The sequence below is a fragment of the Rana temporaria genome, chromosome 1, assembly GCF_905171775.1.
Source record: "Rana temporaria chromosome 1, aRanTem1.1, whole genome shotgun sequence".
Taxonomy (NCBI): domain Eukaryota; kingdom Metazoa; phylum Chordata; class Amphibia; order Anura; family Ranidae; genus Rana; species Rana temporaria.
The window spans coordinates 110,914,220-110,942,211 of record NC_053489.1 but is presented as its reverse complement, the minus strand read 5'-3'; the positions used below and the strand labels follow the sequence as shown (position 1 = coordinate 110,942,211).

General features: G+C 44.0%; 2 protein-coding genes across 2 annotated transcripts in view; one reads left to right on the top strand and one right to left on the bottom strand.

Annotated features, from left to right (window-relative positions):
- The window catches only part of XRCC4 (X-ray repair cross complementing 4), a 519,315-nt gene extending 503,240 nt beyond the window's left edge, over positions 1-16,075 (bottom strand). Inside the window, exon 1 of the mRNA XM_040341679.1 lies at positions 15,853-16,075. The gene's annotated coding sequence lies outside the window, so the exon portion shown is untranslated. The remainder of the gene's footprint in view (positions 1-15,852) is intronic.
- A 39-nt stretch (positions 16,076-16,114) lies between these two features.
- The window catches only part of TMEM167A (transmembrane protein 167A), a 34,840-nt gene continuing 22,962 nt past the window's right edge, over positions 16,115-27,992 (top strand). The window contains exon 1 of the mRNA XM_040341686.1: positions 16,115-16,216. Within this exon, the coding sequence (XP_040197620.1) occupies positions 16,214-16,216 (3 nt within the window). The 5' untranslated portion in view covers positions 16,115-16,213. The remainder of the gene's footprint in view (positions 16,217-27,992) is intronic.

Here is a 27,992-nt window from a genome sequence, read left to right as displayed (position 1 = left end):
TTCAATCCATCTACTCACCCTATGGTCCATGCCAATGGACCTTACTTTGTACAGTAAACGTTTATGGGGAACTGTGTCAAATGCTGTTGCAAAATCCAGATACACCACTTCTACAGGCCTTCCTTTATCTAGATGGCAGCTCACTTCTTCATAGAAGGTTAATAGATTTATTTCCATATGGTATTTCAATAATTTCTAGCCAACGCCTTTTAATCTGAAAGTCCAATGAGGCATTGCAAGAATGACAGTTACCAGCATGACTCCCACAGGCAGAGGCATGATGGGACTTGTAGTTTTACAACAGCTGGAGGGCCACCAGTTTGAGACCCTTGCTGTAGCCTGAATCTTTTCCCCTATAAATTGCTGACAGTGTTCCTTTGCTCAGTAGAACACTATTTGGGTTTTTCAACCACGATAAGTTCTTTGGTACATTACATACTTCTGATCAGAATATAAATTGCCCTAACAGCAGTACTAAGGTTTCCCTTTAAAGCAGGCTCAGGCTAAGTGTTAACTCTCTGTCAATATTCTGTGTGAAGAAAAGCATGTAATAAAAGCGATTACATTAAAAAATAAACAAAAACATACAATGTAGTCTATGGGGTTTATATGTGTCTGTATGCTTGAGAAAAACAATTTGAACTTCCAAAACGCGTTGCCGCCCCTGCCTCTGGCATGCAGTAGCTCGATGAGAGTACATGGATCACTTCTCTCTTTCAGCATACAGAGTTTTTATCTTTATCAGATTCTGGGTCTTTACCACTGGTACCTGCTCCTAGGTTTACCCACTACTGCTTCTCACAGGAATCATTGGTTTCCCTGCTATACGATCTACACCAGTTGGGTGAATACTACCGAATTGTAAGTGTGCTATTATTCTAGGGAAATGCATAAGCTTCTAACCTGTATCCAGAGCCCTTGTCTCTTTTCTATTCTGCACTAGTTATTGGATTAGCCAAGATCAAGTACAGGGAGCGGCAGAACCAAACCCAGCTCTATGTATGGACTTTTTATGGATATTATTTCTATTTCATCAGAGACTTCCAGCAGGTTTTTTGTGTGCACTTTTATTGGTTTTATTTATTGGCTGTGTCTGTGCAGCTGCTACTACTTAATTGACATGAACAGGGCTGCCTGCACAGGGATACACAGAGCACCTGTAAACACAGCCCTCCACAGGCATACACTTCAGTACGCCCCATGTGAACAAAGCCTTTAGGCTTTATTCATATGGGTGAAAAAAAATTACTTATCTTATTACACATAAGCAGTGTTAATTTTGGCGTCAAATTTTCGATTTAGTTTTTTAGTCATAGTCTTTTGACTAAAACGCCATTTTAGTTTTAGTCATGTGAAATATTTTAGTGTTAGTCGTATTCTGCTATATAATTAAGTTTGACATCCCTGCTCTAAAATGTTCAAACTCTCTATATACGCCTTGATTAAAAAAAAAATCTAATAGCATGTTATTAAGGTTTGAAAAAACTACATGCTCTGGACTGTCTGGGCAGGCCTGTAATGCCCAGTGCTCTGGAAGGTGATCTGAGGAGGCCTGTAAATTCTGCATAGTGCCCTGGTCTGGGGAGGCCTGTAATGCACACAGTGCTCTGGACGGTCTGAGGAGGTCTGTAATGCACGGTGAGTGCTCTGTAAGGCCTGAGGAGGCCTGTAATGCACAGTGATTGCTCCGTAAGGCCTCAGGATGCCTGTAATGCACAGTGAGTGCTCTGTAAGGCCTGAAAAGCACAGTGAGTGCTCTGGATGGTCTGAGGAGACCTGTAATGCAAAGTGAGTGCTCTGTAAGGCCTGAGGAGGCCTGTAATGCACAGTGTGTGCTCTGGAAGGTCTGAGGAGGCCTGTAATGCACACAGTGCTCTGGATGGTGGTTTGAGGAGGCCTGCAAATGCTGCACAGTGCTCTGGGCGGTGGTCTGAGGCCTGTATTGCACATAGTGCTCTGAGCAGTGGTCTGAGGAGGCCTGTATTGCACACAGTGCTTTAGGCAGTGGTCTGAGGCCTGTAATGCACACAGTGCTCTGGGTAGTGGTCCGAGGAGGTCTGCAATGCACACAGTGCTCTGGACAATGATTTGAGGCCTGTAATGCACATAGTGCTTTGAACAGTCGGGAGGCCTGTAAATGCTGCACAGAGATCTGAACAGTGGCCCGAGGAGACCTATAATGCACAGTGCTCTGGACAGGGGTCTGAGGAAGCCTGTAATGCACAGTGCTCTGGATCTGGACAGTGGTCTGAGGAGGCTTGTAAATGCTACACAGTGCTCTGGATGGTCTGAGGTGGCCTGTAATGCACATAGTGCTCTGAATGGTGGTCTGAGGAGGCCTGTAATGCACATAGTGCTTTGGATGGTCAGGAGACCTGTAAATGCTGCACAATGCTCTGCACAATGGTCTGAGGAGGCCTGTAATGCACGCAGTGTTCCAAGACATTGGTACGAGAAGGCATGTAATGCACACAGTGCTCTGGACGGTGGTCTGAGGATTCCTGTAATGCACACAGTGCTAAGCACAACTCTCCTCTTAGCATGATATGGTCGCTACCTTGCTTGCTGGGAGGAGAAACACTCAAGCATTACAGGTGCAGTTTAGAGGAAACCAACGTTTTTTTGTTCGTTGGGGAAAATGGGAATCAATTTTCAGCAGTTTTTGCCTTATGAAGAAAATTTTGCGTAATGCTCGTCACTGGAAAATGTTTTTGTTGATGAAATTAACGGTGCACATAAGTTCCTGCATAATGATTCATACTGGTGTAAAACTGTACTGTTTATTTCCCAACACCTGCATCTGGTATACAAAGTATGTCCAGAAAGTAAGAATGAGATTTTAAAAATAATTTTATTAAAAAATTCTACTATTAAACATTGTTTCCTTCAATGTATTCACCTTGTGAGTGTACACAACGTTCTCTGTGATTTTGCCATTCTTCATAGCATCCCTGGAAGTATTCAGTTGGCATGGCGTGTGTGTGTGTGCCATTCTCAACCCTGCTTCTTCATCTTGGGATTGTACTAAACGCCCAGGATTCATCTCCCGTAATCATTAGACTCAAAAAATCAGGCTCTCTTTCCAAACGGACACACTTTTCTCATGTTCAATTTCGGATGCCGCGTACAGACGGTCGTTTTTTGTGATGGAAAAAAACGTTGTTTTTAAAAACGTCATTTAAAATGACCGTGTGTGGGAAAAATTTTGTTTTTTGTCTTCTGAAAAACGACAAAAAAAAATTCGAGCATGCTTCAATTTTTTATGTCGGTTTTAAAAACGTAGTTTTTTGTGTCATAAAAAATGACCGTGTGTAGCTAAAACAACGTTTTTAAACCTGCGCATGCTCAGAAGCAAGTTAGGACGCAAGTTTGAATGGAACAGAGTGCCGTCGTAAGTGCTGAACGTAACCGCGCTTTGCTAGAGCTTTTGGAAAAAACGATGGTGTGTATGCTTTGTCGTTTTTGAAAATGAAGTTTGAAAAACTTCGTTTTTTTTCATGCTAAAAAACAACGTTTTTTTTCATCACAAAAAACGACCGTCTGTATGCGGCATGAGTCATGAACAATTGACTTGGTATTTCCCGTTTCCTTTGCATTCATTGTGATAGTGAGAAACATTTGGTTCTGTTTTTGACAGAGGGGCGTCCTGATCATTGTTCAACTTCAACACATTCTCATCCTTCCTTGAAGGTCTTGTGCCATCAGTACACTTGGCGCTAGGGGTGCAACGGATCCTGCCCGATCCGCGATCCGAACAGGCAGACCTGTACGGATCGGCACAGAATGCGATCCGCGGAACGCACCGCCACCGCGGCCTTAGGAAAGGCCGTAGCTTCGGCCTAGCTCCGGAGCGTTCGGCCATCTTGGTACACCCGGCGGCGGTGCACGCTGACGTCATCACCCCTCCCTCTGCTCGTGGATCTTCTATTCTGCAAGAGCACGCTGTCTGCATGTAACCAAACGGAGTACAGTGAGACTGAGTAGTACAGTGAGTTGATTCATGTTGGCTATATTACAGTGGCTATACATATACAGTGTACCGTGTTACTGAGTGTTTACTAGTGTGGGGGCCGGGGCAATGTTGGCTATTATTACAGTGTGGGAAAAATGGCTATTACAGTGTTACTGTTTACTAGTGTGGGGGCAATGTTGGCTATTATTACAGTGTTCCTTTTTTTTTTTTTTACTGAACCGAAAATGATCCGATCCGTGACTCCTGATCCGAGGATTGATCCGATCTGTGAGTATTTTGATCCGTTGCACCCCTACTTGGCGCAGATCATAGTGCAGCTTCTCCATAAGCTTTCTTCATCATTTCCAAAGTTGCTGATGCATTTTACCCAATTTCACACATTTTATTGCATACTGTTCCAACCTCGCTTGGACATTTCTTAATACGAGGCTTGTGAACAGAGTGTCACAACAGAGAATGTCTTGACTATGACTGGGCTGGAATGAAACTGATCAGTGTTCCAACATATACCTGCTGGCAACCCACCCCAAGTGAGCTTGGCTAACTTCTCCAGTCAGAGAGCCCTTCTCAAGTGTAGGAACTTAATTCTTTTTTTTTTTCAATCAAGTTTAAGTTTATTTTCAAAATAAAGATGGTACAATAGATACAATATAGCAAAGAGTCATTACATTGCATTACACAATGACACATGTAGTAGTATACTCTTTCTAATAACACCTCGGTCCTGATCAAAAAATCAACCGGTAGTTTGAGATAAAGAATACTGCAAAAAATAATAAAATCAAAAATTTCTGTAAACCAATCTAACTGAAATTGAGTAATCACTCGGACTTTCTCATCCCCAGTTATCCCCTAACTCACGTTTATATTTACTGTAACTAACAGTACGAATCACACCAAAAATCATAACATTCAATTCTAAGAATATGGCCCCATACACACCATAGAATCCATCCGCAGATAAATCCCAGCAAATGGGTTTCAGCGGATAGATCCTATGGTGTGTACACGCCAGCGGATCTTTATCCGCGGATAAATCTCCCCTGGGATGGATTTCCAGCAGATGAATATTTGCTGACATGCTCAACAAATCCATCTGCTGAAGTCCATCCCAACGGATGGATCCGCTCGTCTGTACAGACTCACCGGATCCATCCGTCCAAAGGGATTCCCCGCACGCGTCGTAATGATTTGACGCATGCGTGGAATTCCTTATATGACAGCGTCGCGCCCGTCGCCGCGTCATAATCGCGGCGACGGCGCGACACGTCATCGCCAGAGGATTTCCGCGCGATGGTGAGTACACTCCATCGCATAGAAATCTGCGGAAATCTCTGAGAGGATTTATCCGTGGAAACGGTCCGCTGGACCGTATCCGCGGATAAATTCTCTCGTGTGTATGGGGCCTAAGGTAAATTCATAAATAAATCTCCATCTCTCCCGGTACCACATCTGGTTCAAGAAGTTTTCCAGGGATGTATAGCATCACTTCCATCCATTTTTCCCCTCCAGTTCCAAAACAATCACTCTTGGTGAATCAGATGGGAAAAAAATGGGAAAAAAAAAAAAAAAAAAACATAGAATGAAAAAATAAACCGAAACCATGGTATACCCATATCCTCGATACAGGGAAAGAATATTTTGATAGCAAAACATATTTTCAATCAATTATATTTAAAATATATTCGAGGGATTAACTCCACCTTCAATATTCTCTCCTTAGATTCCGAGAATCGAGAAAAAAAAAAAAAAATATATATATATATATATATATATATATATATATATATATATATATATAAAAAAAAATCTTCTATCAGAAATGTCAGTGTACCGGCACTGACTAAAGAATGTATCTATATGGATAAAACAGAACCATAAAAGAAAAAGAAAAGAACTAAACCATAAATAACACATTCGTCTAAAGAAATAACCTTGTGTTATTTAAACAATATATATAAAAAAAAAAAAGTAAACCAAAAGAGAGGAAGATCCAGAAAAAGGAAATAGAAAAGAAGAAAAGGAAAAAGAGGAAAAGGAAAAGAAGGCGAGGATGAAAGAGTAAAGAGAAAGAAAGATAGACAGCCTACCTGCCAAATGTATACAGCAATAATTAGAAAATTGTGTTTCCAAATTCAAATGGTATGTGAGATTTCTAAGTACTTCAGCCAAGGTTCCCAAATCTCATCAAACTGATTATCCTCATCTAACAGTAAACCAATCCTTTTTTCCTGTTCCATTATCCAGGTGACTTTCCTTTTCATATATAATATATATAGATATAGAGACTGTCGGTTTCTTCCAAGCAGCTGCTATAGAAATTCTGGCTCCTATTAAGATAAATACAATTAGTCTCCTGGTAGACTTATGAGCTTGTGGTATAAGACCATTCAGCAAAGCAATGCCTGGAGACTGATGTATATTACAACCAGTTATTCGTCTTATAATATGAAATACTTTATTCCAAAATCCACGAGGAACTTAATTCTTATTATATTCTGGACACCTCGTACATGTATAGGTATGCCCTCAGGTGCAGATTTTTGAATTTCGTGTTATGGATCTCAACGCAGTGCATGTATAAACACCTGTGTTAATGTCTCCATTGCAAACAATGCAGCTGCATTCAGATTCGTAAATAAAAATCGCTTGTGAATGCATTTTTTCGACCGTGTGACTGAAGCCTTAAAGAGGAAGTAAACCCTCTAAAGCATATCTTAAAAAAAAAACCTGCAAGAGAAAGGCATAATGAGCTAGTATGCATAGCATACTAGCTCATTATGAATTACTTACCTGAGATCAAAGCCCCCGAAGCAACTCTCGTTCCTCACCTCCGCCATTGATACCCAAGTTACTTCCGGCTCCGGCGATGTGGTTGGCCGGAGCCGCGATGACAACACTCCCGTGCATGCGCGCGGGAGTCGTCAGTGGAGGCACGTTTGCCCTCACTAAAGGCACGCTCAGTAACGGCACTAACGGCACGCATGCATGCGCCGTAGACATCGGTGCAGTCTTTTCTGCAAATATCTCCTAAACCATGTACGTTTAGAAGATATTTGTTGCACCTACAGGTAAGTCTTAATCTAGGCTTACCTGTAGGTTTAAGTGGTCTGTATGGGTTTACAACCACTTTAAAGCAAAACAAAATCCTCCAATCCTTTTCAGCCAAGGAAGCAGTCATCACTGTTTGATCTGCAACTGCCATGGTGGTGCACATGTGATCAGTTATGATACCAGCCATTTGATGGTTTGACAGTTTGGTTGAGGACACAAGCAACACTGATGCGTTTTACAGGCGCCTTCAAAACATCTCTGCTAGTGGCTGAAAAACGCCGCTAAAAATAGCAGCGCTTTACCTACCGCCAACGCCCCAGTGTGTAACCAAGCTTTTTCTGGCACTTTTTGTTTACAAGTTTAAATCAGATTTTTTTGCAAATAAAACTACTTATAACCCCCAAACATTATACATTTTTTATTAGAGACCCTAGGGAATAAAATGGTGGGTTTCACAATTTTTTATGCAACACGGTATTTGCGCAACGGTTTTTCATTTTTTTTTTTTTTAAATGCACTTTTTATGCAAAAAAAGCACAGTACATAACCCATTTTTTTTGTAAAATATAAAAGATTATGTCAGGCTGAGTAAATGGATACCAAACATGTCACACTTTAAAATTGTGCACGCCCACACAACGGCAACAAACAACATACATTTTACTATCCATAGGCAACACTTTAAAAGCCTTTACAGGTTACCAAAGTACTTTAGATGTACAGAGGACGTCTAGTGATAAAATGACTGCCCATGTCCTGACGTTTGCGGTGATACCTCACATGTGTGGAAATATTGCAATTTGCATGCGTTCAGGAGCGACGCACACATATGCCATTGCACGCTAGCACGTAGGGGACGGGGAGCACTTCAATTTTTTTCCATTTTAATTATACATTTATATATTTATTTTTTAATCACCTTTATTTCCGTCATAAGGAATGTAAATATCCCTTGTGACAGTAGTAGTCAGTGACAGGTACTCTTTATAGAGGGATCTGGGGGTCTATAAGACACCAAACCCCTCCTCTGCACTTGAAAGCATGCAGGTTAACCTCCCTGGCGGTATGATTCTTTCAGAAAAAACATGCTGAAAGCGGTACCATTATTTGCAAGGAAATTTGGCGTTTTATATTGTAGGTCTGTAATTTTTAGGAATAACTCACTTAAATCTGACCAAACAAGAGTCTAATAGGCATCCCGGGTATGACATTTTTTTAAAAACAAAATTATAAATTATAATATAATAAATAATTATAAATAATTATAACAAATAATAATATAATTATAATAAAAATTATTCAATAATGTAATCAAATTAAAATCACTGAAATTTGCTCAGTTGCAGAATTGTTGCTGTCATTATTTTTTTTTTTTTATGACGAATTTCCCCACAAATCGCTATCGCACAATTCTGCAAGTGATTATAATTTATTATTGCTGTCTTTTAGCTGATCTAAAACTATTTTTGACATAAAGGGACACTTTTGGTTGCTATGGACAATCTACAGTTTGCAGGGAGAAAGAAACGTTTTTATTATATAAAATGACATGCATGACACAGGACAGACCACTAGGGACAGGGGGGGTGTGTTTTTTTTACATACAGTACTGTAATCTATAAGATTACAGTATACTGTATGTAAGGTGTTTGTTTACGTTTTTGAATTTGGCGCCGTTCTCCGTCCCCGTGCGTCGTAACGTCGCAGGGAACGGAGATCGGCGTCACACGGAGGCACTGTGTGAATCGAGCGAGGTCCCGCTCGCTCACACAGCGCGGTGGCATCGCTGGATCCAGGGACAAGGTAAGTAAAAAGTGCCTGTGGATCTAGCGAGGCAAGCCCGAGACTGACTCGGGGTTACCGATCGTAGCAGGAAAATCTAACCCCGAGTCAGTCTCGGGAACACCGCCAGGAAGGTTAAAGTACAACTAAAAAGCAAAACCTTTGTTTTGTTTTGGATAGATTCGAGAAAAATTAGAACACCAGTCAGTTTGTATTTCTGTTTTGCTGATACACACCCACTATGTGTCCTGTTTACCATCATTATTAAAAGGGAAAGTAAAAGAATTGGGGACACTAGTTCTAGTGACAACCAGGGATTCCCTGGCTTTGCAGGAATTTTCTCTCACCTACTGTTTTGGCTATGGGACAGGAAGTGAGGATAAGTCTGTCCTACAGGACACGGATGGCAAAAAGAACTGACAGGGGTTATAACCCTCCCTTACTCTGTCTGAAATGAAAAAAAAAAGTTGAATTCTACTTTAGCACCTTTGTTGTTCTTTCACATTGTGGCGTGCAGCGTTGTAATCAGTGGGGAGCTGGGTCCTTCAGACAAAGTGCAACACAAATCAGGGTAAAGAGCCAATGACATTGGCTCTTTACTAGGGTTGTCCCGATACCACTTTTTTTCAAGTGCTCGCCGATACCAAATACCGATACTTTTTTTTTAATGTCATGTGGCAGTATTTTCTTTTTTTTTTTTTTACACAATTTTAATTTTTTACTATTTTTTTTTTACAGTGATTTTTTTTTTTTTTTTTTTAGAGGGGGGGGGGGGTAGTGGATTGTCAGTGTGTTTTTTTAATTATTATTATTATTATTATTATTATTTACATTTTATTTTTGAAATTATTTATTGCAATTTTTTTTCTTTTTTTTAATTAGCCCTGTTGGGGGGCTTTGGTGAGATATCAGGGGTCTTAACAGACCTCTGACATCTCCCCTTTAAGACAGAGAAAGGGACTAGGGACACAGATTCCCCAGTCCCTTTCTCTGCAGCCTCAGCTGAAATGAATGGAGAGAAGCTCCTCTCCATTCATAAACTGAAGCATCATAAACACAGGTTACGATGCTCAGTTATATGAATGGACAGAGTCAGTAATTACTGACTCTGTCCATTCGGAAAAGGTAGGAGCTGGGTTTAGCGGCTCCTACCTCCACTCTCCATCCTGACATATTGAGGGGGGAGAGCGGCACAGAGGGGGAGCAGCATGGATGGGGAGAAGACGGCACGGAGGGGGAGAACACATCACAGGGGAGAGCGGCATGGAGGGGGAGCGGCATGGAGGGGGAGAAGACATCACGGGGGAAAGCGGCATGGACGGGGGAGAAGACATCACGAGAGGAGAGTGGCACGGACTGGGAGAAGACATCAGGGGGGAGAGCGGCACGGACTGGGAGAAGACATCAGGGGGAGAGCGGCACGGACTGGGAGAAGACATCAGGGGGGAGAGCGGCACAGACTGGGAGAAGACATCAGGGGGGAGAGCGGCACAGACTGGGAGAAGACATCAGGGGGGGAGAGCGGCACCGACGGGGAGAAGACATCACGGGGGGAAAGCGGCACCGACGGGGAGAAGACATCACGGGGGGAGAGCGGCACCGACAGGGAGAAGACATCACGGGGGGAGAGCGGCACCGACAGGGAGAAGACATCACGGGGGGAGAGCGGCACCGACGGGGAGAAGACATCACGGGGGAGAGCGGCACCGACGGGGAGAAGACATCACGGGGGGAGAGCGGCACCGACGGGGAGAAGACATCACGGGGGGAGAGCGGCACGGACGGGGAGAAGACATCACAGGGGGAGAGCGGCACAACCGGGGAGAAGACATCAGGGGGGAGAGCGGCACCGACGGGGAGAAGACACCACGGGGGGAGAGCGGCACGGACGGGGAGAAGACATCAAGGGGGAAGAGCGGCACTGATGGGGAGAAGACATCACGGGGGGAGAGCGGCATGGACGGGGAGAAGACATCAAGGGGGGAGAGCGGCACTGATGGGGAGAAGACATCACAGGGGGAGAGCAGCACGGACGGGGAGAAGTCATCACGGGGGGAGAGCGGCACAGACGGGGAGAAGACATCACGGGGGGAGAGCGGCACGGACGTGGAGAAGACATCACGGGGGGGAACAAGACGGCACGGGGGAGAAGACATCGGGGGGGGGGAGAAGACAACACAGAGAAGACTTGTAACTCCCCCTACCACCCGATACCTGACTGTACAAGTATCGGAGCATTTTCCCCCAAGTACAAGTACTCGGGAAATGCTTGGTATCGGTCCAGATACTGATACTAGTATCGGTATCGGGACATCCCTACTCTTTACCGTGTGGTCACCTGTGTCCAATCACAGCTGATCGCATATAAACAAATGCTGGTTATCAGCATTTCTTTACTCAGCACTGTCAGCGTGCGAGGAAAAGGAAGGCCGATAAGCAGCTTTCCAGTTACAGGGGACATATCCACTGATAATCAGTGCCCTGAATATCAGTGCAGCCCCGTCAGTGTCACCTTATCAGCGCGGCTTATCAGTGGAGAAGAAAAATTATTTATTAGCAAAATTGTTTAACAGAAATGAATAAAAAGGTTTTAAAAAATTAAATAAAAATCAGCCCCTTTTTCATTTGTTTAGCAAAAAATAAAAACCCAGTCAGTGATGATTAACCACTTCAATACAGAGCATTTTCACCCCCTTCCTGCCCAGGCCAATTTTCAGTGCTGTAACACTTTGAATGACAAATGCAACACTGTACCCATATGATCATCTCTGTGGTTTTTATCTTTTGTGCTATAAACAAAAGAAGAGAGTGACAAGTTTGAAAAAAAAACACAATATTTTTTTACTTTTTGCGATAATAAATATCCCAATTTTTATTTATTTTTTAACCGTTTGCTGACCGCCTTACGTGGATTTACTTTGGCAGAATGGCACAGGCAGGCAAAGCATATATATATATATATATATATATATATATATATACACACGTTGCTTTGAACCTGCCCTCTAACGGGGTTGTGGAACGGCAGAACAAGACATCTCCCTATTCTGCCTAGCGACACAGCACTAATCGTCTGCTCCCTCTCATCAGGAGCAGCGATCAGTGACCTGTCACAGTAAGCCACGCCCCCTTACAGTTAAAACCACTCCCTAGGTCACACTTAACCCTTCCAGCGCCCCCTACTGGTTAACCCATTCACTGCCAATCACATTTACACAGTAATCAGTGCATTTTTATAGCACGGATCGCTGTATAAATGTGAATAGTCCCAAAATAGCGTCAAAAGTGTCCGTCATAACATAGCAGTCACGGTAAAAAAAAAAAAAAACGCAGATCGGCGTCATAACAAGTAAAAAAAAAATTGATAAAAATAAAAATGCTATAAAACTACCCCTTTTTTGTAGACGATATAACTTTTGCGCAAACCAATCAATATACGCTTATTGCGATTTTTTTTTTTTACCAAAAATATGTAGAAGAATATATATCGGCCTAAACTGAGAAAAAAATTGCTTTTTAAAAAAAAAAATGGGGATATTTATTATCGCAAAAATTACATATTGCTTTTTTTTCTAAATTGTCGCTCCATTTTTGTTTATAGCGCAAAAAATAAAGGTGATCAAATACAGTACCACCAAAAGAAAGCTCTATTTGTGGGGGGAAAAAAAGGACCTCAATTTTATTAGAAAGCAACGTCGCACGACCCCGCAATTGTCAGTTAAAGGGACACAGTGCCGAATTGCAAAAAGTGGCCCGGTCATTTGGCAGCCAAATGGTCTGGGGCTATAGTGGTTAAAGTAGAGGTTCACCCAAAAAGTTAATTTTTAACATTAGATTGAGGCTCGTTTTGTCAAGGGGAATCGGGTGTTTTTTTTTAAATCGAAGCAGTACCGGTACTTACCGTTTTAGAGAGCGATGTTCTCCGCCGCTTCCGGGTAGCGGAAATTGTTTAAAGCGGGAGTTCACCCGACATTTTTTTTTTAACATTAGATTGATGCTCATTTTGTGAAGGGGAATCGGGTGTTTTTTTAAAAATCGAAGCAGTACTTACCGTTTTAGAGAGTGATCTTCTCCGCCACTTCCGGGTATGGTCTGCGGGACTGGGCGTTCCTATTTGATTGACAGTCTTCAGACAGGCTTCCGACGATCGCATACATCGCATCACGATTTTCCGAAAGTAGCCCAATGTCGGTGTGCAAGAGCCGTATAGAGCCACACCGACGTTCGGCTTCTTTCGGCTACTCGTGACGCGATGTATGCGACCGTCGGAAGCCTGTCAATCAAATAGGAACGCCCAGTCCTGAAGACCATACCCGAAAGTGGCGGAGAAGATCTATCTCTAAAACAGTAAGTACTGCTTCGATTTTTAAAAAAACACCCGATTCCCCTCCACAAAATGAGCATCAATCTAATGTTAAAAAAAAAATGTCGGGTGAACTCCCGCTTTAACCACTTGCCGACCGCGCTATAGCAAAAATACTGCTACAGCGCGGTCGAGTTACCCTGACAGGACGTCCCTGGGACGTCCTCGTGCACTTCCGCGTTTGCGCGTCCCCTGGGGCGCGCTCGCGGAAGTGTCCGTGCTCGCCGGGTCTAGAAGACCCGGCGCATCACGGATGACGGTAAATAGCCGCTGATCGCGGCCATTTACCACGTGATCGCTCCGTCAAATGACGGAGCGATCACTTGTAAACAAACCGGCGTCATTTGATGACGCTGGTTCCTCCCTCTCCTCTCTGTACCGTTCGGTACAGAGAGAGGGGGGGGGAGCGGGTGTCAGCAGCTGCTGTGGCTGGATCTGTGACAACTGCAGTCACAGATCCAGCCATCCTTCCCTGCGCAATACTCTGCAATAACCCATACTCTGCCTGCAATACCCCATTACTCTGCCTGCAATACCCCATTACTCTGCCTGCAATACCCCATTACTCTGCCTGCAATACCCCATTACTCTGCCTGCAATACCCCAATACTCTGCCTGCAATACCCCAATACTCTGCCTGCAATACCCCAATACTCTGCCTGCAATACCCCAATACTCTGCCTGCAATACCCCAATACGCTGCCTGCCATACCCCAATACTCTGCCTGCCATACCCCATACTCTGCCTGCCATACCCCATACTCTGCCTGCCATACCCCATACTCTGCCTGCCATACCCCATACTCTGCCTGCCATACCCCATACTCTGCCTGCCATACCCCATACTCTGCCTGCCATACCCCATACTCTGCCTGCCATACCCCGATACTCTGCCTGCCATACCCCGATACTCTGCCTGCCATACCCCGATACTCTGCAATACCCTGCGCAATACCCCAATACTCTGCAATACCCCAATACTCTGCGCGATACTCTGCAATACCCCAATACTCCGCAATACCCCAATACTCCGCAATACCCCAATACTCCGCAATACTCCGCAATACCCCAATACTCCGCATATATAATGTTTTGGGGTTCTATGTAGTTTTCTAGCAAATAAATTGTGATTTTTTCCATGTAGGAGAGAAATGTCAGAACTGATCTGGGTGTTCCAGAACGCCTGATGGTGCTCCCTGCATGTTGGGCCTCTGTATGTGGCCACGCTGTGTAAAAGTCGCACACATGGGGTATCGCCATACTCGGGAGGAATAGCAGAATGTGTTTTGGGGTGTTATTCGTGGTATGCATATGCTGTGTGTGAGAAATAACCTGCGAATATGACAGAAACAAGTTTTTATTTATTTATTTTTACAGAATTTTCTGTCGTTTTTCTTTTATAGCGCAAAAAATAAAAAACCCAGAGGTGATCTAATACCACCAAAAGGAAGCTCTATTTGTGGGAAAAAAAGGACAAAAATTTCAGATGGGCACAATGTTGTATGACTGAGTTATTGTCATTCAAATTGTGAGAGCACCGAAAGCTGAAAATTGGTCTGGTTAGGAAGGGGGTTTAAGTGCCCAGTGGTCAAGTGGTTAAACAATTTTTTTAGTCAGTTTAGGCCAATAAGTATTCTTCTACAAATTTTTGGTAAAAAAAAAAATCACAATAAGAGTATATTGATTGGTTTGCGCAAAAGTTATAGCATCTACAAAATAGGAGATAGATTTATGGCATTTTTATTTTTTACTAGTAATGGTAGCGATCTGTGATATTTATTGTGACTGTGACATTGCGGAGGACGTATCGGACTCTTTTGACACTTTTTGGGACCATTCACATTTATACAGCGATCAGAGCTATAAAAATGCACTGATTACTTTATAAATGTCACTGGCAGGGACGGGGTTAACACTAGGGGGCGATCAATGGGTTAAATGTGTGTCCTAAGGAGTGATTCTAACTGTAGGGGGAGGGGACTCACAAGAGCAGGAGACCGATGGGTGTTCCTCTGTACTGGGAACACACAATCGGTCTCCTCTCCCCTGACAGGACGTGGATCTGTGTTTACACACACAGATCCACTGTCCTGCGCTGGGTGTGCGCTGGGTGCCCAGCGCACACTGTGGCCGCCAGGCATGCGCATCGACTCCCGAGTAATGCTGCGGGCGAGCACGCCGCCTAGAGAGTCGGGAAGCCGAGGACGTCATATGACGGTCGCCCGGAGGGACAGAGGGTTCCTGTGGCCGTCATATTAAGATAGCAGGGTGGGGAAGTGGTTAAACTCCACCAGAAGAAACTTCTATTTGTCTCAAAAAAAAAAATATGACAAAAATGTCACATGTGTACAGTGTTCCATGACCGCGCCATTGTCACTCAAAGTGTGACAGCTCTGAAAATTGGCCTGGATAGGAAGGGGGTGAACCAGCATTGAAGTGGTTAATACAAAGTGAGACCACGTTTATCTCACCTACTTCCATTGTCCGTAGCAACCAATCAGCTCCTGCCTTTCATTTTTATTCCTACACAGCTTAGAAAATGTAGAATCGGATTGGCTGCGCTCCAACTGAGCTAACGTTTGTCTGAGACACTTCTTACTAAGTGAGCAGAGTGGGGCCATGTATAATAATAACCCCGCACACAGGTCCTCATTATAATCTTCCGTGGAGACTCTCCTACCTCACTGACCACAGCAACTTCTCTCTTCCGGATCCACAGACAAGCAGCAAGAACAGCGCGGTCTCCTCCCAGCCAATGGAAATTCTAGTTACAGTGATGTCACCTCACATAGCAACCGTGAGCAGGGTGAAGCGTGAGGGAGAAGAAGCGGTACCAAGTGTCTGCAGTTGCAGGAGCCGACTGTCAGAGCTGAGCACACGTGTGGGTGACAGGGACTTGTAGGCTACAGGAAAATGGCCGCCGGAGACATGTTTTATTGGAAAGCTGGTAATGGTAATTTTCCAAAACCAAGAGGCGGAGGTGACGTCACGGCAGCGACTCCACCTGGAAGTGTGATGTGGCTGAGTGGATCTGTAGAACCATGGTGAGTTGTGTATGTGGAGATGTGTTGTGTGGACGGGTGATGGTAGCGCTGTGTGTACTCCTTGTATTGTGTGATCTTCTGTATTGTGTACTGGCATTGAGCTTCTTATTGTTACCTGTCCCTATGGCTCAGGACTGCAGATCTGTGTGTCTCCTGGATTCCTGAAGGTGCAGGACACCCGACTTATATGTATTACCCACTTCCCCCACCACTGCCTGCCTTTTAATAATCAGCATTTATGGTTTTTACTAGAAAGTTACTTAGAACCCCACAAATAAGAATAAAATGGTGGGGGTTGCAGTGTTTTAAACAGATAAAAACATTTTTTTTTTTTAAATATCTCACATTTTACCACTTGCCTACAGGACACTTTCACCCCCTTCCTTTCCAGGTCAATTTTCAGCGCTGTTGCACTTTGCATGACAATTGCACGGTCATGCAACATTATTCACATGAAATTTGTATATATTTTTTTTCACATAAGCAGAGCTTTCTTTTGGTAGTATTTAATCATCGCCACTGTGTGTTTTATTTTTTGCTTAAAGCGGAGTTCCACCCAAAAATGGAACTTCCACTTTTCGGAACCCTACTCCCCCTCCGGTGTCACATTTGGCACCTTTTCAGGGGGAGGGGGGTGTAGATACCTGTCTAAGACAGGTATTTGCACCCACTTCCGGGCATAGACTCCCATGGGAGTCACGCCACTGTCTCCTGGAAAACACACTGTTCCCAGGAGAGCGGGGACCAGTGAGGGCAGGCTGTGCCACAACGCTCGCGCATGCGGGAACCGGCAGTGAAGCAGCAACGCTTCTCTTCCTGATTCCCTCACCGAGGATGGCGTCCGGGGCAGCCGAGAGATGAGCGATTGCTCGGCCTCGGCTGCCGACATCGCGGCTGTGCTGGACAGGTAAGTGTCCATTTTTTAAAAGTCAGCAGCTGCAGTATTTGTATTAAAAAAATAATAATAATTCCGGGTGGACCTCTGCTTTAACAAAAAAAATACCAAAACGTTTTCTTTTGTTTCTGTTCTAAAATTTAGAAAAGAATGAATTTTTCTTCTTCACTAATGTACACTGATGAGGCGGCACTGATGATCTGTGCCCTGATTATCAGTGTAAATGTCCCTGTCACAGGAAAGTCGGTTATGGGCTTTCCTATCCTCAGACACCGACAGTGCTGAGTAAGGATGGGCCCGACTTGTTCACAATGGCACAAACCAGAGCCTGCCAGGAAGTCGGCACAGCGCTTATCACAGACAGTGAGATCTTTTCCTGATCCGCGACGGCAGAGATCTGAAAAAGTCTCACCGCCTGTGATTTGCGCTGTGCAGTGCCGACTTTCTGGCGGGTTCTACACATGCCTTTGCGAACACGCCAGGGCCCAGCCTTAGTGCTCGGGAAAATGAATGCAGATAACCGCCATTTGTTTACATGTAATCAGCTGTCATTGGACACAGCTGACAACATGGGAAATAGGCCATCATCATTGGCTCTTTACCCTGACTGGTGATGCACTGTGTCCAAACTCGCCAGCGATCAGGGGTGCGCACGCGCGGCAAGAATGGAAGGACTTTCTATGATGTCTAGGGGAAGGTCCTCCCAGAACAGGAGTGGTCCATTGTACAATAGGCTGGGCAGGAATGGGATAATAAATGTTATTAAACACAATATGAAACGATGATGCTACACCAAGTAAATAGATACCTAACTTGTCAGACTTGAACCGCTTGGCGACCATAGGATGTCATGTGACGTTGTTGGTTTGCAGTGGTTATACTGGGATGATGTCTGCAGCTACATGCTTCATCCTGGTATCATCATTTTCAGCTGGCAGTTCCCTGTATTGCAGGGGTGATTCCAGTGGCCACTCGATCATCTCTGCAGGCGGTGGGAAGGGGGTCCCACCGCCCCCTTTCCTGGGCTCTGCTGTTCATTCACGAAGCTCGGGAGCGCTTCAGAAGGAGGGACTGACTCCAGAAACCACAAGCAACAAGGATTTCATCACTTCTGGTTTTTGGCTCTTTGTTTATCTGGCCAATGGCAGCAAGGGAAGCAGCCATTTAAACCAATATGTGTCTGGCTGCATTGGAGGCCAGAGGAAACATTTGGGGTCTAATAGACTCCAGATCTCTCCATAAAGAGAACCTGTCACAGCCCATGCTGTCACAAGGGATGCTGTTCATCATTTGTGATAGCAATAAAGTTAATGCAAAAAAAATGAAAGACAAATTCAAGAGAGAAAATAAAGAAAAAAAAATTAAAGCACCTCCTTCCCCTGTGCTTTTGCACAATACAAATGCATACGTATATATATCATGTATAACAAGTCCAGACTTCCCCTGTAACTCTAAACTGGTAAACCTGAAAAAAAATGTTTTAAAGCATAGGAGAATTTTTTTAAAGAGGAAGTAAACCCGGATGGGTTTTACTTCCTCTTTATTTCCCTGCAAAGGCAAAGCATAATGGGCTACTATGCATCAAATAGTAGCCTATTATGTGTCACTTACCTGAAACCAAAGCCTGCGATGTCCCCGTTTTCCTCGCTGCCTGGAAGCGTCCATTCTTCACCCCCTCTTCCTTCAGGGGCTGCGGGCTCCGGCTCTGTGACTGGCCGGAGTTGCGTGACATTGCTCCCACGCATGCGCACGGGAGCTGCCAGTCACGGCATGACCCCATCTAGAAACGGCACAGCGTGGCCTTTCTAAAGTGAACATGCGCCAAAGAAATCTTCATACAGGGAATTGTAATTATCTCCTAAGCCGTGGAGGTTTAGGAGATATTTCCAGCACCTACAGTAAAACCTTAAAGGGGTTGTAAAGGTTCATTTTTAACGTTCTAAATAGATTCCTTTAATGCTGGTGCATTGTTGGTTTACTTGGCTTTTCCTTCAATTTCCCTTCTAAATGTTTTTTTTTTCTTTAGTCTGAATTTTCTCCCTTCCTGTTCCTCCTCAGTAAGCTGTTCTGGATGACTAACCCCCATGGATGATCGGGGCAAGCTTACTGAGGAGAAACAGGAAGTGAGAAATTCAGACAAAGAAAAAAAAACATTTAGAAGGGAAATGGAAGGAAAAGGTAAGTGAACCAACAATGCACTAGCTTAAAGGAAACTTTTGCTGTCAATCAAATGCTGTGAGGAAGGGGCCCGAGCCAGGCTGTGTGTCTAAATGTATTGGATATTTCAAACTTTTTTTAACAAATTAAAATACTGAAAAATTGGGCGTGCAAAATGATTGAGCCCCCTTAAGTTAATACATTGTAGCGCCACCTTTTGCTGTGATTACAGCTGTAAGTCGCTTGGGGTATGTCTCTATCAGTTTTGCACATCGAGAGACTGAAATTTTTGCCCATTCCACCTTGAAAAACAGCTTGAGCTCAGTGAGGTTGGATGGAGAGCGTTTGTGAACAGCAGTTTTCAGTTCTTTCCACAGATTCTCGATTGGATTCAGGTCTGGACTTTGACTTGGTCATTCTAACACCTGGATATGTTTATTTGTGAACCATTCCATTGTAGATTTTGCTTTATGTTTTGGATCATTGTCTTGTTGGAAGACAAATCTCCGTCCCAGTCTCAGGTCTTTGCAGACTCCATCAGGTTTTCTTCCAGAATGGTCCTGTATTTGGCTCCATCCATCTTCCCATCAATTTTAACCATCTTCCCTGTCCCTGCTGAAGAAAAGCAGGCCCAAACCATGATGCTGCCACCACCATGTTTCACAGTGGGGATGGTGTGTTCAGGGTGATGAGCTGTGTTGCTTTTACGCCAAACATAACGTTTTGCATTGTTGCCAAAAAGTTTGATTTTGGTTTCCTCTGACCAGAGCACCTTCTTCCACACGTTGTGGCTTGTGGCAAACTTTAAATGACACTTTTTATGGATATCTTTAACCACTTAAGCCCCGGACCTTTAGGCAGCTAAATGCCCAGGCCAGGTTTCGCGATTCGGCACTGCGTCGCTTTAACAGACAATTGCGCGGTTGTGCGACGTGGCTCCCAAACAAAATTGGCGTCCTTTTTTCCCCACAAATAGAGCTTTCTTTTGGTGGTATTTGATCACCTCTGCGGTTTTTATTTTTTGCGCTATAAACAAAAATAGAGCGACAATTTTGAAAAAAAATCTATATTTTTTACTTTTTGCTATAATAAATATCGCCCAAAAACATATATAAAAAAAAATTTTCCCTCAGTTTAGGCCGATACGTATTCTTCTACCTATTTTTGGTAAAAAAAATCGCAATAAGCGTTTATCGATTGGTTTACGCTAAATTTATAGCGTTTACAAAATAGGGGATAGTTTTATTGCATTTTTATAAAAAAAATATTTTTTTACTACGCGGCGATCAGCGATTTTTTTTTTTCGTGACTGCGACATTATGGCGGACAATTTTGACACATTTTTGGGACCATTGTCATTTTCACAGCAAAAAATGCATTTAAATTGCATTGTTTATTGTGAAAATGACAGTTGCAGTTTGGGAGTTAACCACAGGTGGCGCTGTAGGAGTTAGTGTACACCTAGTGTGTGTTTACAACTGTAGGGGGGTGTGGCTGTAGGACTGACGTCATCGATTGTGTCTCCCCTATAAAGGGGATGACACGATCGATACGCCGCCACAGTGAAGCACGGGGAAGCCGTGTTTACATACGGCTCTCCCCGTTCTTCAGCTCCGGAGCGGCTATAAACGAATAGCCGCGCCGTTGTCCCGGATCGCTCCCCGAGGAAACCCGGCCTCCGCACGCAGCGGAGGGGGTCCCGATCGGACCCCCCACCCGCTAGAAGACATGTACGCCCATTTGCCTGTACGTGCTATTCTGTGGACGTACATTTACATGCGGCGGTCGGGAAGTGGTTAAGAAATGGCTTTCTTCTTGCCACTCTTCCATAAAGGCCAGATTTGTGCAGTATACAGGGACTGATTGTTGTCCTATGGACAGAGTCTCCCACCTCAGCTGTAGATCTCTGCAGTTCATCCAGAGTGATCATGGGCCTCTTGGCTGCATCTCTGATCAGTCGTCTCCTTGTATGAGCTGAAAGTTTAGGGACGGCCAGGTCTTCGTAGATTTTGCAGTGGTCTGATACTCCTTCCATTTCAATATTATCGCTTGCACAGTGCTCCTTGGGATGTTTAAAGCTTGGGAAATCTTTTTGTATCCAAATCCGGCTTTAAACTTCTCCACAACAGTATCTCGGACCTGCCTGGTGTGTTCCTTGTTCTTCATGATGCTCTCTGCGCTTTAAACGGACCTCTGAGACTATCACAGTGCAGGTGCATTTATACGGAGACTTGATTACACACAGGTGGATTCTATTTATCATCATTAGTCATTTAGGTCAACATTGGATCATTCAGAGATCCTCACTGAACTTCTGGAGAGAGTTTGCTGCACTGAAAGTAAAGGGGCTGAATAATTTTGCACGCCCAATTTTTCAGTTTTTTATTTGTTAAAAAAGTTTGAAATATCCAATAAATTTTGTTCCACTTCATGATTGTGTCCCACTTGTTGTTGATTCTTCAAAAAAAATTACAGTTTTTTTATATTTTTATGTTTGAAGCCTAAAGGGTTGCAAAGTTCAAGGGGGCCGAATACTTTCACAAGGCACTGTATATAGAAGAAACTACATATATGGTTTTTGTCACTTCCAGTCAATTTGTTTATTTACAAGCCGTTTAAAGCATTACAGCAGCCAGTCCAACCGATCGCAGTTTGATCGGCTGCTTTGGAGGTCAGAGGAGAGATATGGGGTCTCTTTCATCCTCTTCCACTCTCCTCCTCTGACCCGCTGTTGACTCACCGATGGTCCTATGTATTACTTTTAATGGGATGGCTGGTAATGCGGCAGTGACACAGCAAGGTGAGGGACGTGGCGGCAGAAGGTGAGGAGATGCCCACTAACAGGCGCTGCCATGATGGATCTGAAATGACAGGTGCTCTTTAAATGTAAGGACTTATTCTTGCTGGTAGTTAGAATATTTAATAATTGCAAACAAAATGAAGGTTTCCTGTTTAGAATAATAATCTGTCAGGTTAGTAAAACAGCAATGTCAGAACTGATTTTAGGTTAATCACACATAGTTGGAGAGCTACTCAAATTATTTTATTTAAAATAACATTGTCAGTGCATGTTATCTTAGCTTGCAGAGCTTGGATTCATTGAATGAGTTTACCAAAAATGTAAATATTGACGAATATACAGCCTCGTGCTACATAACTAAGCTTCGTTTCATTCTGAATAAACTAAATTATTAATGTATAGTAAATAGAAAACTATCTTTAGATAGATTTTTACTCCAAAACCATTTTATTAAAATACTTTTTAACAATGGTTTGGGTGAACATGTAGAAGAGTAGGCTCACAGTTTTTTGTCATTGAATAAATATGGTTGTAAAGGCACAAGATTTTTTTTTTTTTCTTAATGCATTCTATGTATTAAGAAAAAAACCGGTGTGCAGCTCCCCCCTCAGCCTCCCTAATAGTTACCTGAGCCCATCTCGATCCAGCGATGTTGTACAAGAGGCTTGGCTGTCCGGTACTCTCCCTCCTCATTGGCTGAGACAACAGCGGCGCTAATGGCGCCCGCCAATCGGAGGGGGGGGGCTGGGCCACTCCGTGTCTGGATTGACTCACAGAGAAGCGGCTCGGGTGCCCCCATAGCAAGCTGCTTGCTGTAAGGGCACTCAGCAGGAGGCAGGGACCCAAAAAGAGGAGGAGCTGGGCTGCTCTGTGCAAAACCCATGCACAGAGCAGGTAAGTATAACATGTTTGTTATTTTTAACAAAAAAAAAAAAACCTTTAGTATCACTTTACTTATCTTGCATCAGTCTTGTTAAGACTTTTTCAGAACGCATTCAAAATCCTGCGCTTTCCTGACACAAACAGAAATGTGGTGCCCTTTAGCAGATGCGTGGCAGTGCTATTCATTTTCAAATCTCTTTTGACCCCCCATCTCCTGTGGGACAAGAATGCACTTTGTTCTGCATTCCTGTGTGACCGGTATTCTGCCAACAGCAGGATGAAGTCCACTGTCAGCTGACATCACTCAGCTGGTCCAGGCTTGCAAAGGATCCCAACTTTAATGTCGGGATCCACTCAGATGCCTGGACTGGCTGCTGGCTCAGCCTCAGCTGAGAGGATGAGCCATCTGCTTTTGCCCTCTCTACAGCCCAGCGCTCCAGTGAGCACTGTAGGGGCAGAGCAGAGAGCCGCTGACTGACAGTCACTGCTCGCTGAAAACCAAGAACTGATCAATCACAGCAAACAATCGAATTGATGCTGCATCCACCTAGGTGAGTGGTTGTGTTTTTTTTTTTTTTTTTGTGTTCGGGCTTCTCTTTTAACCACTTGACCTCTGGAAGGTTTTACCCCATTCATGACCAAGGCATTTTTTGCTATTCAGCACTGGACTACTTTTACTGGCAATTTTGCAATCATGCAACACTAACCTTATACATTTTATATAATTTTTTTCACATAAATAGAGCTCTCTTTTGGTAGTATTTGATCACCACTGGGTTTTTATTATATAAACGGAAAAAACATATTTTCTGTGTATAAAGCATGTCCAATATAAAAAAGTCTTCATAAATTTAGGCTGAAATGTATTCTGCTACATGTTTTTGGTTAAGAAAAACAAAAAAGAAATCCCAAAAAGTGTATATTACTCAGTTTGCAAGGAGGTTGTTGCTTCTACAAATGTTGTTGTGTATATATAATGGAATTTATGGAGCTATAGACACTATAATATAATGCCAGTGATTGGCAACTTATAGTGTGACTGTGATAGGGTTGGGGCCAGTCAGACACTATCTGGGAGGGTTACTAACAGACGCTGATGTCGATAGTGACCATAATACAGTGATAATACTGTACACTGACACTGCACTAATGACACTGGCTGGAAAGGGGTTAACATCTAGGTTTAATCAAGGGGTTAACTGTGCGATATGTACTGATTTTACTTACTAATCTGCCCTTTTCTTTTAATGTTTGTAAACGCCGAACTCTCACAATTGATTGATTGGACACAGCCAATTCAGCAGGTTTCAGCCAAAATCATTGGCTGAAAGCTACTGCCAAACGCATGTTTTGTCCCATACCAGCATTGGTCAGCAGGGGGCGCACGCCCCAAACCTGGGAGCTGCCGCACCTGCCACTCACTCGCAGAATATTTACTGTGAGCGGTCGGCAGGAGGTTAAAGCGGAGGTTCACACAAAAAGTGAACTTCTGCTTTTTGGATCCCTCCCCCCCCCCCTCCAGTGTCACATTTGGCACTTTTCAGGGGGGAGGGGGGTGCAGATACCTGTCTGAGACAGGTATTTGCACCACTTCCAGGTTCTGACTCCCGCAGGGAATCCAGCCTTGCACGTCACCCCACCGCCAAAACCACAACCCCACCCGCTGTGTTCTGGGAAACACTGTTCCCAGGAGAGAGCGGGGACCAGTGACGGCGTGCCGCGATCCTCACGCATGCACAGTAGGGACTCTGGCAGTGAAGCCACAAGGCTTCACTGCCTGATACCCTCACCGAGGATGGCGGCGGAAGCAGCCAAGGACCGAGCGATTGCTCAGCCTCGGCTGCTGACATCGCGGGCGCGCTGGACAGGTAAGTGTCCATTTATTAAAAATCAGCAGCTGCAGTATTTGTAGCTGCTGGCTTTTAAAATTATAAAAATAAGTCGGCGGAACCTCCACTTTAATGGAACCCTTACTCATCTGCTAATTGTGTGCGTCAAAAGGCTTGATCCCGGAGCACCATGCGGTTTGGTGCTGAAATTTAACAAAAGGGTCAGGGAATTATTTTGCGTTTCTTGCACGTAGGGCAGTTCATTTAAATAAATGGGCTGTCCTACATGTGCCACATGGGAACAACCCACATCCTCTGTTGCATCTGCATGATGTGAATGTAGGGTACCACTGGGGTATGGGAACCCAGCAGTGTAGCCTTATGGCTTCATGCCGGGAACCCTACTGTGCATGCGTGAGGGTAAATTATAAATTGGCTTCTAAAGAAAGACACTTTGGGATAATGTGGCCTCCATCTGTATTCAAGACTATGGGATACCATTAGTAGAATAGCTGCTGCTATGTCAAACATCTAAATAAGAGCTAGTATCTCTCTCTGCTTCCGTCACCTCTCACTAGGGCAATACATATCGTTATTGATTAAAGTTTGGGTATTGGTATATTCTATTATGTTTGGATTTGTAGTGCTGCACGGTTATTCTGTGTTTGGAGGGGGGGGGGGGTCAAGGCTGAATTCAGGGAATACTTTTGCACATTTACTTTCACGGATGCAGAACAGTTTTGCCAAACATTAGGTTTTATTACTTGCATGCATGTTTACTTTTTATTAGTATTTGGGATGTCATGAAAGCAGGAAGAAAAGGAAGGATGAGGGGCAGAAATTGCAAATGTCAAATATTTGCCAGATGTCAATATAAAGGCTGTTAGCTAACCCTGGGTCAGCCATTGTGCACTCACGTTGTGTTTAGATTGGCGCTGATTGATGGATTTTCTTTTTTATGTTCTCTGCCTAGAAACATTCAACTTTAAGTATGAGTATTTTAATAAACAACCTAATTCACATTTTATCATCAGCAAAATCAGTATAGAGTTATGGAAATAAATATAGATCTAGTGATTCATTGGTCTTTTTTAGCAGTTGCCAGTGCTTCAGGGCATAATCCATAACTTGTTCCTTGTGTGGTCTAATTTTAAAGTGGAGTAAAGTATTTTTTTTACTTGTACCTGCAAGTAAGCCTATAATAGAGCTTACCTGTAGGTACTGTGAATATCTCTTTAAACTTGCACAATTTAGGACAAGGGTGTCCAAACTTTTTTTAAAGAGGGCCAGATTTGATGAAGTGAACATGTGTGAGGGCCGACCATTTTGCTTGACATTCTTTGAACCATTAAAATTCTGTCTAAGTGTGTTCATCCGAGCTCTAATACACGGCCCAGCAATAATTCTCTTGCCTTTGTGGCTGTGTGTGGTGAAGAGATGACCTTGGGCGTTTTATTTGGATATACCATATTTATCAGCGTATAAAACACACCTTCACTTTAAAGCGGAGTTCCACACACTTTTGATCGGTGGTCTTAAACAAAAGACCACCTCTCCACCCCTCGTTTTTGGATATTTTTTATTTTTTCTCCTTCTATAGTACCTTTTTAGGAAGTACATGTACTACAGATCCATCCGGGCCACGGTACAGGACCTCATTTCCTTTTGTGCGGCGAGATCCCGCCCCAGGAGACAGCTGGCCATTCACAAAGTGACACGTGACTCGGACTTTGGACATGCCTGATTTAGGAGATATTCGGAGTGCATGCAGCTGATGATGTCATAGGTGCATGCGCTCTGCAGGTCCGGCTTACCATACCGAACCTTCAAAACCTGTGGCGCTTCCACACACATGCACAGGAGTGACGTCATCGCACCTCTGGAGCCCGCAAACCCCGAAAAAACACTGAGGAAGATGTTGGCCATCTTGGCTGTACAGGCACCACTGGAGGGCTTTTTTCTAAGGTAAGTATTTTATAATGAGCTAGTATGACCTTGGTTCCATCTAAAAATCAAATTTTTTATTTTGTTGGTGACATTGAGTCAACTCTTAATTTTCAGTAATGACAGAAAATGGCATGGGACCTGATCAGAGCCACCCTTTAATGTTTTTCAACCAAAATTTTAGCATTTGGTCACATGGAACCAGAAAAATTGCCCAAATGCTAAAATTCAGAGGGTGGCTCTGATCAGGTCCCATGCCATTTTCTGTCATTGCTGAAAATTAAGAATCAATGTGGTTGAAAGCATCTAAATTGTCACAGAACTGAGTAGTGTGGGGTCAGCATTAGATTAACATGCTTTTTTTTTAAATTATTACATGCAACCAATGTGCAGTGGTTTTGCACAGCGCAGTCGCTATCCTCCCCTTTTCAGGTCCCCCACTGGCGCTCCTGGCTCTTCAGCCAGTGCCCTCAATAGAAAGCTGCTTGATCTGAGGGCACTGGTATGTGCCCACACCCAAGCCCTGCTATGTGTGTATAAGACACAGAGCCGCAGCTCCAGCCAGTGGCTCCCTCTGCTGTCTTAGCCAATGAGGATTGAGAGACCCAAGAGAAGCTCCGCTCTCATGCACCTCTCCTGGATTAGGAGGGGACTTAGTATTGTGAGGGGCCGCTGCACACAAGGTTTTTTATGACCTAGAGCCATTAAAGCCATTGTAAAGTTTAAAAAAAAAAAAAAATAACAAACATGTTATACTTGCCTCCTCTGTGCAGTTGGTTTTGCGCAGAGCAGCTCTGATCCTCCTCTTCTTGGGTCCCTCTTTGCTTCTCCTGGCCCCTCCCTGCTGTTCAGTGCCCCCACAGCAAGAAGCTTGTCATGGGGGCACCCAAGCCGTGTCACAGCTCTGTGTGTCCATTCAGACACAGACCCCCGACCCACCCCTTCTCTCCCGATTGGCTGACTTTGATTGGCAGCCGTGGGAGCCAATGGCACCGCTGCCTTGTCTCAATCAATCAGGAGAAGTGTCCCGGAGAGCTAAGACACTCGTGGCCATCGATTGGAGAGAGATGGGGCTCGGGTAAGTAATTAGGGGGTGCTGGGGATGCTGCTACAAACAAGCTTATTTTATCTTAATGCATAGAATGCATTAAAGCGGAGTTCCACCCAAAAGTGGAAATTCCGCTCATTTGTCATCCCCCCCCCCTCCGGTGCCACATTTGACAATTTGACAGGTATCCTGTTCCCACTTCCGGGAGCCATAGCCGTGGC